At 40.2% G+C, this 16,205-nt stretch overlaps 1 protein-coding gene across 3 annotated transcripts in view; it reads left to right on the forward strand.

The window, feature by feature from the left end:
• Positions 1 to 16,205, forward strand: part of ilrun (inflammation and lipid regulator with UBA-like and NBR1-like domains) — a 55,888-nt gene that overhangs the window by 16,412 nt on the left and 23,271 nt on the right. For all 3 annotated transcript variants that reach the window (XR_007957894.1, XM_052034853.1, XM_052034852.1), the window contains exons 3-4: positions 13,797 to 13,994; positions 14,392 to 14,720. Coding sequence is in view for 2 of the 3 variants with exons in the window: in XM_052034853.1 (XP_051890813.1) it covers positions 13,797 to 13,994; positions 14,392 to 14,720 (527 nt within the window). In the remaining variant the exon portion in view is untranslated. The remainder of the gene's footprint in view (positions 1 to 13,796; positions 13,995 to 14,391; positions 14,721 to 16,205) is intronic.

The following is a 16,205-nucleotide window of genomic DNA, read 5'->3' on the forward strand; positions in this document are numbered from 1 at the left end:
CTATATGAGTGTCTGGTGAAAAGTGTGCATGTGAACTTGACATTTCATAATTACACTTCCCTAACGGTTGAGCACAAAAGCTTCTCTAGAGGCAGGGGTTTACAAATACAATGTGATGATTTTGTACTGCTAGTGTGGCATAGCAATTTATAAAGGGAAGTATTGTCAGGATATTGATACTCGTAGAAAGCAAGGCACAAAAGTAATTAAATGTGATCATAAATTAAAATTTAGAATTTGAGAGGCATTTGATATTGAGTCTAGTAAAATTATGATTAAATGAAATTATTGCAAGGGCAAGAATGAAGTATAAAATCAAGCTGAGATAATATAAAATAATATTTTGTCAGCAAGCATTGATCGATGTGTGTCAATCTAGAAGACCAACCACAGATCTGTTCAAGGCAAGATCTGTTCTAATTTTGTTTGTAACAAGAGACAGATTAAGTAAAGGAGATGATGATGTAGCTTTGTTGAATACATTTGATATGATATTGCAGTTATAAAAAATTGCTTTAGCAATAAATGTAGTTGTTTAGAGAAAGTTTGGAAATGGTACTTGGGTCATTGGTGGTATCCTGTTCTCAATTATTTGGATAGGCACAGAAGAACAATCCCAAAATTTTCAGATGGGACATATGTTGGAGTTTGCCATTCAGCAAGGTCTATGGCTAAGATATTTAAAGAAGCCTTCAGTCGGTGCATGGGCAGGCTGGTGGCTGATGCTTTTTAATATGGAGAACAGTCAGAGAGTGCATTTGGTACACTGATACCATTATTTGGACTTACAGGGCATCTTTAAGGTGAAACATAAGAGATTATTTAAGTAAAATTAGAATGCATGGTATTGGGTGTAAATATACACATGTAGATTGAAGATTGGTTAATGGACAGCAAGCAAAGTTGAAATAAATGGGTCATTTTCAGGTTGGGAGGTTTTGACCATTGAGATGCTGCAGGGATCAGTGCTGGGGCCTGTGCTATTAACAATCTCTGTCAAAGATTTGAATAAGTGTGTCAAGTGTAATGTATCCTGGTTCACTCTCAATACAAAGCATTTTGGGTTGTGAGGAAGACTAATTGAATCTTCAGGGAGATATGGATAGGAGAAGTGACTAGGTAGGTTCATGTATGGAATATCATATGGAATATAATGTGGAAAAAATGTAAGATTATCCACTGGTAGATAAAATCAAAAGATTAAGTATTAGAAGGTGAGAGAGTTAAAGTTGATAGTGTTTGGAGGAACCTATGTGTCTTTGTACAAAATTGCTGCATATAGCTGTGAAGATTCAGCAGGCAATTGGGCAGGTAAATGGTATTTTAGCCTTTGTTACTAGAGGATTTGAATACAAAAGTGAAGATGCTATACTGCAATTGTATAGGGTCCTGATGAGACTGTATCTGGAATATTGTATAAAAGGTCTTGTTTTCCTATGAAAGAAGGTGTGAGAGATGGAATACTGCAAAGGTTCACCAGGTTGAATTCTGGATGCTGGGTTTCTCATGTGACGAGTGATGAAATAGAATTGGCCTGTTATCTGGAGTTTGGAAGAACAAGAGGTGATCTCATTGAAACATTCAAATTTTTAGGGGGGGTTTGACTGGTGCAGATGTGGAGTTGGTATGGTGTCTAGAACTCGGGCCACAGTCTCAAAATAAGGAAACAACCATTCAGGACCAATGAGAAATTTCACCCAAGCTCGGGGAAAGAGGCAAGTGTTTGAAATTACATAAGAGCATGGAGGCTCAGGCACTGAGTATATTCAAAACTTGCTCTGGTTTCTGATTCAGAAAAAGCACGAATGAATATTGCAGTGGAACAATGCTGGAGAGTGTGTATCAGTTCAGGTCAGAATTCTAAACTAGGCAATGGGGATCAAAAAGATAAAGTTCATTTAATTATATATCATAAGAAAAGGCAATTTAGCCATTGTACCTTTGTTCCCCTGACTTCCAGTAAATTCCAGTTTTTCCCTTGCATTTGAAGGTGCTCAGTATTCTGAACATTTATTCAGTACATCTCCCTTTTAATCTTCTTTGTTCAAGTATAATGGAGTAGCCATGGAGAGGTTGTAAACTGGATTCGAAATTGGCTGTGTGGGAGAAGACAGTGGTAGTGGATGATTGTTTCTCAGACTGGAGACCTGAGACTAGTGGTGTGCCTCAGGGATCTGTGCTGGGACCATTGTTGTTTGTTGTCTATATCAATGATCTAGATGATGATGTGGTAAATTGGATCAGCAAGTTTGCTGATGACACTAAGATTGGAGGTGCTGTGGACAGCGAGGAAGGCTTTCAAAGCTTGCAGAGGGATCTGGACCAACTGGAAAAATGGGCCAGAAAATGGCAGATGGAATTTAATGCAGATGAGTGTGAGATGTTGCATTTTGGAAGGACAAATCAGGGCAGGACAGACACAGTAAATGGTAGGGCACTGAGGAGTGCGGAGGAACAAAAGGATCTGGGTATTCAGATACATAATTCCCTAAAAGTGGCGTCACAGGTGGACAGGGTTGTAAAGAAGGCTTTTGGCATCCTGGCATTCATAAATCAAAGTATTGATTATAGGAGTTGGGATGTTATGGTGAGGTTGTATGAGGTGGTGAGGCCAAATCTGGAGTATTGTGTGCAGTTCTGGTCACCTGACTATAGGAAGGATATCAGTAAGATTGAAAGAGTGCAGAGAAGATTCACTAGAATGTTGCTGGGTCTTCAGGAGTTGAGTTACAGGGAAAGATTGAGCATGTTAGGACTTTATTCCTTAGAGTGTAGAAGAATGAGGGGAGATTTGATAGAGGTTTTCAAAATTGAGGTGTATAGACAGTGTAATTGCAATTTGGCTCTTTCCACCTAGATTAGGAGAGATAAGTACAAGAGGACATGGCTTTAGGGTGAAAGGGGAACATTAGGGGGAACTACTTCACTCAGAGTGGTGAGAGTGTGGAACGGGCTGCCATCTGATGTGGTAAATGTGGGCTCACTCTTAAGTTTTAAGAATAAATTCGATAGATATGTGGATGGGAGACGGCTGGAGGGTTATGGACTGGGTGCAAGTCAATGGGACTAGCAGAATAAAGTTTTGGCACAGACTAGAAGGGCTGAATGGCCTGTTTTCTGTGCTGTAGTGTTCTATGGTTCTAAAACAATCCAAGGTTCTCTATCTGCTGCAGATCTCTGAAACCCCTCATCTTTAGTACCACTATTAAATTTCTCATCTTTCCAAGCCCCCAAATTTTGTGACTGACTAAACTGAGCCACGTGGAAGCTGTAACTGGGAAATATGAAAGACTTTTATTCAACACAGCTGCTCTTCTGGGGAGAATTTCAAATCGTCTCTTGACACAATCTATTATACCTTTTTAAATACAAAGATGTCAATAAACAATTAACTACATTTTGAATGTAGACAGGTAACTTTGCAGAATTACGTATTTTAGAATGGTCACACATCCCAACCAGCACAACTCCTTTGAATATTCAGTACCGGTGGCTGGTCCCAAAGCTTCTGAGCACAAACTCTGGACACCCAAAATATACCTCTTTTGTTACAGTATTAATTGCTCCCTGAAAATACAACTAGCCAGAATGTTAGGTGACAAAAAAGGACCTGTGTGTACTGTGTATTAAGTGGTAGGGATATGCCTTCAGCTATGTGTTAACACAGGAGATAGCCACTTCATGCCTTCCCTGATCATCCTGAAGTTTTCAATTTGCACCAATTAACATGAACATTCATCTGTTGCCTTCCCCGGCATAGTTTCAATGGTACAGAATCAGAATGTCCCACACCAAATGATTGGTTACAGTAGCCTTAAAGCATCAATTGTGAACAGGTTTTATTTCCTGAAGGCTGGTTCTCATTTTAATTAATATCTGCTATCCATAATTTCGTGACTCCAGAGTAATCCCTGACATCTAGTACCACTATTAAATTTCTCGTCTTTCTAAGGTTTTGATGTCCTTTCCAAATTTTGCCCCCCCCCCCCCCCCCCCCACTGCAAGAATTAGAATCCATAAATCACTGGTTGAAGCTCAGCCAGTAAATCAAAGTTTAGCATTTATACTTGTAGTCAGGGATCCAATATACAGATTTTTATTTTGTCATGTCATTATCCGAGTTGCATGCATATCTCCTGGATTTAATATGTGAGTTGCCACTCTTGGCAGGATCTCACCTCTCAGTCAGAAGATTACCATTCTAAATGCCACTTGAGAAACGTGATACACATTACTGAGAGAATGCTTCACTAATAGAGATGCTGTTTATTATATCCAAAGTTAACCTGGGGCTCCATGTGAATTCCTGAATTGGTGCAAATGACCCCACTGTTCAAAACAAAACCTAGATAATACTTACTACCCCCCCCCCCCCCCCGTACAACATCTGCAAAGTGGGTTATCAGATCAATATCAGATCACTGCTGCTATAGTTCTAACGAAAGGTCTGACCTGAAATGTTGATTCTATTTGTCTTCCCAAAGATGTGGCCTGACCTGCTGAGTATTTCTGTTTTCTATTTTTGTTTTAGATTTCCAGCATCTGCAGCGTTTTTGATTTTCAGTGCTCCTTATTGTATGTCATCTTTTTTATGTCACAAAATGACTAAAATGCTTGGGAACAACTTGTAAGGGTCATGAAAATGCTACATATAGCTGCAACTCTTCCTATGATCAATTTATTTTTACATTTCTCTAAATTATACCATTTGTTTTAACCATAGAACCATAGAAAAATACAGCATAATAGAGGCCCTTCGGCCCACCATGTTGTGCTGACCTTTAAACCATGCCTAAGTCTATCTAACCCCTTCCTCTCGCATATCCCCCTATTTTAAATTCCTCCATATGCTTATCTAACAATCTCTTGAACTTGACCAATGTATCTGCCTCTACCACTACCCTAGGCAGTGCATTCCATGCACCAAACACTGTCTGGATGAAAAACACCTTCCTCTGATATCTCCCTTGAACTTCCCACCCATCTCTTTAAAGCCATGTCCTCTTGTATTGAGCATTGGTGGCCTGGGAAAGAGGCGCTGGCTGTCCACTATCTATTCCTCTTAATATTTTGTATACCTCTATCAAGTCTCCCTTCATCCTCCTCCTCTCCAATGAGTAAAGCCCTAGTTCCCTTAGTCTCTCCTCATAATCCATACACTCAAAACCAGGCAGCATCCTTGTAAATCTCCTCTGCACCCTTTCCAAAACTGCCACATCCTTCCTATAATGAGGCGACCAGAACTGGACACAGTACTCTAAGTGTGGTCTAACCAGAGTTTTGTAAAGCTGCATCATTACCTCGCAGCTCTTAAACTCGATCCCATGACTTATGAAAGCCAACATCCCATAAGCTTTCTTAACCACCCTATCCACCTGTGAGGCAACTTTCAGTGATCTGTAGATATGAACCCCCAGATCCCTCTGCTCCTCCACACTACCCAATATCCTGCCATTAACCTTGTACTCCACCTTGGAGTTTGTCCTTCCAAGGTGTACCGCCTCACACTTCTCCGGATTGAACTCCATCTGCCACTTCTCAGCCCAGCTCTGCATCCTATCAATATCCCTCTGCAAGTTCCAACAGCCCTCCACACTATCCACAACACCACCGACCTTTGTTGTCTGCAAACTTGCTAACCCACCCTTCCACCCCCTCATCCAAGTCATTAATAAATATCATGAAAAGTAGAGGTCCCAGAACCAATCCTTGTGGGACACCGCTAGTCACAGCCCTCCAATCCGAATGCACTCCCTCCACCACAACCCTCTGCTTTCTACAGGCAAGCCAATTCTGAATCCACACGGAGCTTTCCTGGATCCCATGCCCTCTGACCTTCTGAAGAAGCTTACCTTGCGGAACCTTGTCAAACGCCTTACTAAAATCCATGTAGACCACATCTACTGCACTACCCTCATCAATCTTCCTAGTCACCTCCTCAAAGAACTCTATCAGGCTTGTGAGACATGATCTTCCCTTCACAAAGCCATGCTGACTGTCCCTAATCAGTCCATGATTCTCTAAATGCTCATAGATCCTATCTCTTAGAATCCTTTCTAACAGCTTACCCACCACGGATGTAAGGCTCACTGGTCTGTCATTTCCCTGGACTATCCCTACTACCTTTTATGAATAAGGGGACAACATTTGCCACCCTCCAATCCTCTGGTACCATTCCATGGACAATGAGGACTCAAAGATCCTAGCCAACGGCTCAGCAATCTCCTCCCTTGCCTCGCGGAGCAGCCTGGGGAATATTCCGTCAGGCCCCGGGAACTTATCTGTCCTAATATTTTCTAACAACTCCAACACATCCTCTCTCTTGATATCTACATGCTCCAGAACATTAACCTTACCAATACTGTTCTCAGCATCATCAAGGCCCCTCTCTTTGGTGAATACTGAAGAGAAGTATTCATTGAGCACCTCACCCACTTCCACAGCTTCCAGGCACATCTTCCCACCTTGGTCTCTAATCGGTCCTACTTTTACTCTCGTCATCCTTCTGCCCTTCGTGTATGTGAAAAAAGCCTTGGGATTCTCCTTAACCCTACTCGCGAAAGCCTTTTCATGTCCCCTTCTTGCTCTCCTCAGTCCCTTCTTAAGTTCCTTCTTTGCTACCCTATGTTCCTTATGAGCCCTATCTGATCCTTGCTGCTTACACCTTATGTATGCTGCCGCCTTCTTCCTAACTAGTTGTTCCACCTCTCTTGTCACCCATGGTTCCTTCACCCTGCCATCCTTTCTCTGCCTCACTGGGACAAATTTATCCCTAACATCCTGCAAGAGATCCCTGAACATCAACCACATCTCCATAGTATATTTCCCTTCAAAAATGTCATCCCAATTTACACTCTCAGGTTCTAGTCTTTATATCCTCATAATTTGCCCTTCCCCAATTAAATATCTTCCCGTCCTCTCTGCTCCTATCCTTGCTAAATGTTAGGGAGCGGTGGTCACTGTCCCCCAAATGCTCACCCACCATGAGATCTGTCACCTGACCCGGTTCATTACCTAATACTAGATCTAATATGCTATTCTCTGTAGTCGGCCTGCCACATATTGTGACAAGAATCTGTCCTGGACATACTAAACAAACTCTGCCCCGTCTAAACCTTTGGTACCAAGCATGTACCAATCAATATTTGGAAAGTTGAAGTCTCCCATGATAACCACCCTGTTATTCTTGCACCTTTCCCAAATCTGCCTCCTGATCTGCTCCTCAGTATCCCTGATGCTACCGGGGGGCCAATAGAATACTCCCAGTAGAGTAACTGCTCCCTTCTTGTTCCTAACTTCCACCCATACTGACTCTAGCGAGGATCCTTCCACATTATCCACCCTTTCTGCGGCTGTAATAGTATACCTGACCAGTAATACCACCCCTCCCCCTCTTCTCACCCCCTCCCTATCCCTTTTTAAAACAGTCAAATCCAGGAATATTCAATACCCATTCCTGCCCTGGTGACAGCCAAGTCTCTGCAAGAGCCACAATATCATAATCCCATGTACTTAACCAAGCTCTCAGTTCATCACCCTTATTCCTGATGCTTCTTGCATTTAAGTAAATGCACTTTAGCCCATCCACCTTATTACTTTTACACCCTGTACTCTGCTTCTTCCTCAAAGCCTCTCTACATGATAGATCTGACTTTTCCCCATTCACTTCATCCTCTGACCTACCCCTCTGGTTCCCATCCCCCTCGCAAACTAGTTTAAAGCCTCCGGAATCACCCTAGCAAACCTGCCTGCAAGGATATTGGCCTCCCTTGGGTTCAGGTGTAACTTGTCCTCTCTGTACAGGTCCCACCTTCCCCAGAAGAAATCCCAATGATCCAAAAATCTAAAACCTTCCCTCCTGTACTAACTCCTCAGCCATGCATTCATCTGCTATCTCCTCCTATTCCTACCTTCGCTATCACGTGGCACTGGCAGCAATCCTGAGATTGCTACCCTTGAGGTCCCGTTCTTCAGCCTTCTGCCTAGCTCCCTAAACTCTCTTTTCAGGACCTCATCCTTCTTTCTACCTATGTCATTGGTCCCAACATGTACCACGACCTCTGGCTGCATTCCCTCCCGCTCAGGAATACTGTGCACCTGATCAGAGACATCCCGGACCCTGGCACCAGGGAGGCAACATACCATCCAGGATTCATGCTCAGTTCCACAGAACCTCCTATCTGTTTCCCTGACTATTGAGTCCCCTATCACTACTGCCTTCCTCTTCTCCTCCCTTCCCTTCTGAGCAGCAGCATTTTTTCTATGGTTTTTATACTACCACTTGTTTTCTTTTCTGGAAGGAATCAGTTCGTTCTTTTTCCTTGGACCTTATCCATCATGTATAGTCTGCTCTCCCTCTCTACCTCTCCTGATCCTATATGGTCCTCCTGCCTGTTTACACTATTTCCAAGGTTTGTGTCTTCTGCATACTTCAAAATTGCCCTCCAGTACCAAAGTCCAGACCAATAATACCAAAAATCCTTGGAACACAACTTTGTGCTTCCCTCCAGTCTGAAATGCAATTGTTCATTTCTACTGTTTTCTGTCTTGCAGTCCATTTTGTATCTGCGCTGATGCTGTTCTTCTCGCATGCTATTATAGGACACTTTTCCAAACATAGTTTGGAGGTTTATTTAGCGACTGCAACCTATTTCAATATTTCATAGAAGAACTTAATCAAATTAATCAAATATATTTGGCTTTGTTAAACACACGTTGATTATAATTTTCCTAGGATATAGAAATTGATAACACTCAGGAGAGTACAATGTGCCAGCATGCTGTGAAATTTTTAGCAGTATTGCTGATACAAGCTTTCCACGTGCAGTACCAGTTAAAGACATATTGTGGGGCTGTAGTACAAGAGTTTCACTTGTGGAGCTGTTTCATGCGTATAGTTGACCAGTTTTTAGGGCAATAATAAAATATGGTCATTGGAACAAAAAATCACTTTGGTTAGATTAATAGCTTTTTTACTTGGCAATTAAAATATTGAATTTTACCCATGTGAACTTGCCTATTGACCTCGAATGATAATTTTTCAGTAAGTTGCTCTTGAAAAGTTTGATCAGTTGAAATTAATTCTGATTTCCCCTCTGCAGTTACTTACACTGAATTAAATAAAATCTCATACCCTATCTTTGCTCTCATTTTGGACGTGGTATACATTACTCTGAGCTAATCTATCAGAATTAATCAGATTATTTAGAAATTTAAAGTGATGCTGCTGGACCTATAGAAGAGACTACAGACATCAGTAAAAAAAAATTTCCATACTGGACCTGACCTTGCCAGACAGCCACAATACAATGTGACATAAAATCTCTAAAGAGAAAACTGTTGGAGGAACTCAGTAATTCAATCAGCATCTGTGGAGGGATAGGGATGGTTGAAGTTTTGGGTCGAGACCCTTGAATTAAGACCGAGAGTGTAGAGGGAAGATGCTCAGTATAAAGAAGTGAGAGGGAGGTGTGAGATGGGGAGTGATTGGTGATAGGTGGAACCAGGTGAAGTGGGAGATGATGCACAGGTGGGGGGGGCGTGGTTTGAGACAGGATGGTGGGCAATAGGTGGAAACATAAGAAGAAAAAGTGAGGGGAGGAGCCAGGCTCCATCCCCCTTTTTCTCCAAACATACCTTTGCTCATTGCAGCCAAAAAGTTCTATTTTATCTTCGTCAGTCCACAGGACTTGTTCCCAAAATGCATCAGCCTTGTTTAGATGTTCCTTTGCAAACTTCTGACGCTGAATTTTGTGGTGAGGACACAGGAGAGTTTAGACAAAAAAAGGGTGCAGAAGTTCATGAAAAGAACACCCCTCCAACTGTTAAGCACTGGGTGGATCGATCATGCTTTGGGCTTACGTTGCAGCCAGTGGCACGAGGAACATTTCACTGGCAGAGGGAAGAATGAATTCAATTCAATACCAGCAAATTTAAGAAGCAAACATCACACAGTCTGTACAAAAAAAAAAGCTGAAGATGAAAAGAGGATGGCTTCTACAACAGGATAACTATCCTAAATACACCTCAAAATCCACAATAGACTACCTTAAGAGGCACAAGCTGAAGGTTTTGCCATGGCCCTCGCAGTCCCCCGACCTAAACATCAACGAAAATCTGTGGCTAGACCTCAAAAGAGCAGTGCATGCAAGACAGCCCAAGAATCTCACAGAACTAGAAGCCTTTTGCAAGGAAGAATGGATGAAAATCCCCCAAACAAGAATTGAAAGACTCTTAGCTAGCTACAGAAAAAGTTTACAAGCTGTGATACTTGCCAAAGGGGGTGTCACTAAGTACTGACCATGCAGGGTGCCCAAACTTTTGCTTTGGGCCCTTTTCCTTTTTGTTATTTTGAAATTGTAAAAGATGGAAATAAAAAAGTAATCTTGCTTAAAATATTAAAGAAATGTCATCTTTAACTTTATGCCTTTTGGAAATCAGGTCATCTTTTACTCGCTTAGCTATTCACAGTAACAGAAATTTTGACCAGGTGTGCCCAAACTTTTGCATGCCACTCTCTATCATAGCTTGTATTATATCATAGCTTTTTGTTCCATTTTTCTCTCTCCCTAATTGCGTCCATTAACCTGTCCACCAGATGACCACTACAACTTATCCCCATGGCAACCTGAGCCTCACCCTATTGGATCAATTCCCTTTGTCCTATCCATCCCTTCCCTACCTTCTCTGCAACTTGACCCTAAATTGTTTTCTCTTTCCTAGTTCTGATGGAGGGTCTTTGACCTGAAACATTAATTCTTCCTCTTTCCCCAGATGCTGACTGACTTGCTGAGTGTTTCTAGTATTGTCAGTCTTATTTCAGATTTTTGGCATCTACATTATTTTTGATTTTTATGACTGTGAAAGATGTTTCTCGTGGGAACTGCACGAAAGCATATGGGCTGCCAGACATCATTAGGTCCCATTAACATATAAGTCAGGGACAACTTTAAAAAAAAATTCTGAGCAGTTTGCTTTGAGACAAAAAGTAATTTTCATTATCCTTGGATATCAGCTTGACTTGCTGGTAAGTACAAATCTAATGAAGTTGCCTGCATATAAACACTTAAGCAAAATGATTCTGGGATTTCTGCTCTTTGTATAATCAAATGCACAAATCCAAAACTTATTGATGTATTTGGAACACTGAATGTGTCGGTTTACTCTGCTGCTGATTGCAGTGTGAATTTTGGGTGTACAGGCAAAACACACTCATTCAGTATTTTGGTTTTGTTTAAGATTTTCATTTGTGTTTTTAAAATGAAAAAGACTTTTTAAAAATGCGGTTTTGACAGGGCTTTGGTGGCTGATGATACTTTTGAAGGGACTTCATGGGTTGGTTTCTTCATTGTACCTTTGGAAGCCCTCCCAGCACAAAGACCTGGAGTCCTTGGCACTTGGACAGCAAAATCTATCTTGACCAGACAAATACAAGTATGGTATGACCACAGCAGTGATAGCATTCGTATGACTTGTTCTTTAATTTATTTGTCCTCAAGCTGGTGCTTAGCATTGTGAATAATTTTATAAGTAGTGCTTGAGGTTGGATAGTGGTATGTACATTCAGCAAGCTTTTGGCCATGATGGGTATTGTATTGAACCTAATTATGTTCTCATCCCTTGTTCACACCACCTCCTCCTGATGGGATCAACATCTTGGCACAAGGGATTGGTGAAGCCAGAGGGAATGCTATTTAGAATGCCCTAATGCAATCCTGATTAGTTACCTCAACAAAGTTATAGATCTAAGTAAATTATTACTATGTATTACCACTTAGTTGTGATGTTGTGGTAAAAAGTTGTGGCATGTTTAAAATAGGAATAGAAATTGGTAGTTTTGACCAGGAAAAGTTATTTTAGACTCAATACAGTTGCTACAAAATATACCACTAAGTTAATCTTTCCAATTCAGTGACGTGAGCCTGGAACCAGCCCTTGTATTAAAACATACACTTTCTGTCTAAATGGGAGGTTGAACAATTTAAACACTGTAACAGTTTATGGAAACACCTAATATTTTGTGGTATGGTGATAATATACCACATGATATGTAATAGGCTTGACTACAGTGTAAATGAAGAAATGCATAATAGTATTTATTAATTTATAAAGTAAATCAAATTGAATCCATTTTCAAAAGTAATCTGCAAAGCAATTAAAGTTATTTCATCTAAAACTGTTACTGAAAATTTTATTGGACTTTGTTGGTATAAAAAGTACTAGTAATATAGCTCCCTTGTTCAATTAGTAGGGCTGAAGTGAAGTTTCTTCCATTCTCCATGTTTCCTTTATCCTCTAAGTTGTATGACCAAAGGGCACAAATTCTAATTAAGTCAGTAACTTCAATTTGTTTTATTCCCTTAATTGTTTTTTCCCTTGCCAATACTTAATACTGCCAGCTTTTGATCATAAGTACCTTAAAAATCAGAAGAATGTGCAATATATTATCTTTCGCATGTCAATGTACTTTTCAAATGCAGTCACTGTTGTAATGTCGAGAACTTTGCAGCAATGTGTAAACAATTGGATGATTGATTGAATAAGGGATAAATGTTGGTGAGAACATCGGGAAGGAATATTGCCATAGGCTTTAACACATACAAAATGCTGGAGGAACTCAGCAGGTCAGTCAGCATCTATGGAGAAAAATAAACAGTTGACGTTTTGGGTCAAGACCCTTCATCAGGACTCCATAAGCTTGTTTACTTTTCTTACTTTGTGTAAGAAGGCAAACAGAATCTCAGTTCAAAATTTTGTCTGAAAAGATGGTATCTCTGACGGTTCTGCACATCCTCAACCTAGATTTTTGCCTCAGGTCTCTAGGGGTGGGGATATTAACCCACAACATTTTGACCTGGTTGAGAGTGCTATCAGATGAACCATGGCTAGCATAATCTGTCTTCAGTATCTCAAAACCATGACAAAAACCTGTAAGTAGCACAGCTGAGGATGAGCTGTTGCAAATATTGGCATTCTGCTGTCATATAGCATGTTGGGTCTTTGAGAATTGTCACCTTAACCTACTACAGTTTCTAAATTCTTGCCTTCCTGTTCTCGATAATCTATACTTTAGTTTCCCTTTCAATCTTATCAAATGGTTTGGAGATCTAAATGAAATAAGATGATAGGCATATGACATTTTTGCACTCTGTTCCTTTTGAACTGTCGAAATACAGCAGTCCTGTGCAGTTTTTGTCCTGAATTTGGGGTGTCTGGGAAAGCATGTTTTTGTTAACTGAAAGGGGCATGGTCACTGGTCATGAAAACAGTAGTGCTACCTGTGAAAGTCATTGGATACAAAATTAGTAACGTTTAAGTTCTCAGCCTTGCATCAAATCAGGTAAGGCTGTAAAGGGGGTTCCTTCTGAATCAGGGTGAAGTAGTGTTGGTAATGAGTATTTGTTATGGATGAATATCATGAGGTGATTAAATTTGTTTCTTGATTTGAGAGCAGTTTATAACTGACAGCTTGCATTAAGTGGCATCTGTAAATAATGCTTTCCATTTCTCTTAAAGTTTGGAAGTAAAAAAAACTGCACTTAAAAGTGAATGTGCAGATCCTGTTGAAGTTGTAATCAATGAATAACCTTTATGGGTACACCTATTTATTTTGTGCCAATTTTAATTCATTTTTGGTACTCTTGCTTTCCTTTGTTGTATCTTAGTCTTGGCTGGTACACTAAGTTATTTTTTTTAATGCTGCATTTATTTCAGTGTATTGCATTCCTTCTGTAGTTTGAAATATTTTTAGTATAACAGCAAATCTTTTTTTCTCCACCTCCTTTTATTTTCCCTAGGCACAGAACAATGGCCTCCTGGTGTGTCCCTGAAATATGTAGGAGGGGACCAATTTGGGCATGTTAACATGGTGATGGTCCGGTCACTGGAGCCTCAGGAAGTTACCGATGTCAGTGTTCAGATGCGAAGTCCAACTACGCCAGCAATGTACCAGGGGCAGTGGCGCATGTGTACAGCTACAGGGCTTTACTTTGGAGGTAATGAGATATAATGAAATGGCTACCTACAAATGATGGTTCACTTTTCTCCCTCACTGCATCTGGTCCCTAAATTTTGAGGCTTCCGAGAAGTCTGGGGTTATCATAAATGGCCAAATGAACCTGAGATTATGAGCATTTAATTGTATTATTTTGATATTCTGTGAATAGAGGGTGATCTAATATTCCATTTTTTTTTGCAGCTTCTGATTAGAATTTGCTCGTGTGTCCTAAATGCTTTGTCTAGTATTGTTTAAAAAATGTTTATGTGAACTGGAATTTTATTTTAAACATGTTCTGAATTTTGTAAAGTTAGACTCGTGTACAAAGACAGCTTCAGCTGCAAAAATAACAATTGCCAACCTAATCATAATTCCATGTTTTGTGTCACTCTCAGATGTGATTTGGGTGATTCTGAGTGTTGAAATCGGAGGCCTTTTAGGAGTTACACAGCAGCTTTCTTCATTTGAAACAGAATTTTCTTCACAACCCTGTCGCAAGATTGAAGGCAATTTTAACCCTTTCGCTTCACCGCAGAAAAACCGGCAATCTGAAGACAACAGTGTGAAGGACCCCGGGGGCCAAAGTACAAATGTCATTAGTAAAAATGCATGGGGCCCAACTGAAGACCAAAATGAACAAGATCAAAATGGACTGTCGCAGAACTCTGTAAATATCTCCCCTAACAGTCACTCTAGCAACTTATCAGTGGTGACTTACAGTCAGGTAAATACAGAATGATTGATTTATTTTGTTTGCCCCATTTCTATTTTTATATGCATGTGTGAGTGACTTAAGAAGTTGAGAAATGGTGTGAAGAGCGAGCCTTTCCATTTTGTATCATGAAGAACCACTGTAGATCCCTGTCTTAAGTCATTCTGTAGGCAGGGTATGACAGAAGCCTGGCTATCTTTTAACTCATGGTGAAAGTAAACTTAACTGCAGAAGCAATTGCTGGATTAGTGGGGTTGCATTCAAATTTGATAGCTTTTCTCATCTTGTATTGTAAACTCATTGCAACTGGATTTAAACTATTCAGAGTGTTCTCTCCACTTCTGAGAGTAAAAATATCATCTCTTTTCTTGGACTATAAGCATGCATTGTATCAATAAGCTTTCTCAATTCTTCCCTCCACCACTCCATGCTCCCCCACACATTCCCCTGAACAACATGTTTAATGTTTTTGTGACCTGAAATTTGAAAGGATCCTTTGGGTACAGCTTTCTTGATAGTCAGAGGTGAACCATTCATTGCTACAGAGAGTGTTTGAACGCTTACCAGAGGCTGAAGAACACATGTATGTTAATAGTGTTCTTTGAATAAAATAAAAAAAATCTGAACTCTGTTTTATAATTTAAGCTTCAATATTTTAATTATTTGTCTTTTTCCGGTTTTGTATCTTGTCTATTTTCTTTCTTGTGCTACCCACTTCCATTGTGCTGAATCCTCTTTCTCTGATTCACTGTCAAGCAACCCACCCATGGTCAAGCCTTTTCCTTTACTTAAGGTAGATCAGAATTGGCGCAAGAGAATTTAACTTTGCCTGTGATCTATCAGCTGCAATTCCAGTTGTTGGCTGCACAAAAATGTTCTGGAACTTTTTTTTGAAGTGCAAAAGTGTGGCGAACCTATAACACCCTGAAATGCTACCTTCACAAATTATAACTGCTGATATTTAGCCTGTTCACCATTGAACATAGTAAATATTGGGAAAATTCATGTGGAATACTTGAGAGGTATTTTTCCCTCTTGTAATTCTTAATGCCTTGAAGCAAAAAAAAATTTCAAACATTTGGAGGCTCTCAAATATCTGGTCCAAGCTTGATTTCAGCTGTGTCAATATTAGTTTGAGGAGACACTACCAGTAGCTTTTTTCTTGGTGTAATGAAGAAAACAAAAATTCTTGGATTTCCTGTTTCTAAGCATGATCTAGTCACCGTGTTGCAAGGAGGTGAACAAGAGCTGGGGTCGTTCTATGAATCGTCTTTCAGATTAGTAAGGTTGCATGTGAATAAAGCTGCTGATTAAGGTACAAGAGGACATCTGTATCCCATATCCCATTGTAAATTATTGCTAGTTAAAATAATTGTGTTGGGGTGAGATCAAGAAGCAAGCTGTTAATTCAAGTTTTTTTTTAAATAATCAGAATAAGAAAGCAAAACCTTTTTGTCTTTTGCATCTTTCTCCCAGAATTATAAAATTTGAAGCTTG

Source organism: Pristis pectinata, chromosome 20 (genome assembly GCF_009764475.1).
Source record: "Pristis pectinata isolate sPriPec2 chromosome 20, sPriPec2.1.pri, whole genome shotgun sequence".
NCBI lineage: Eukaryota > Metazoa > Chordata > Chondrichthyes > Rhinopristiformes > Pristidae > Pristis > Pristis pectinata.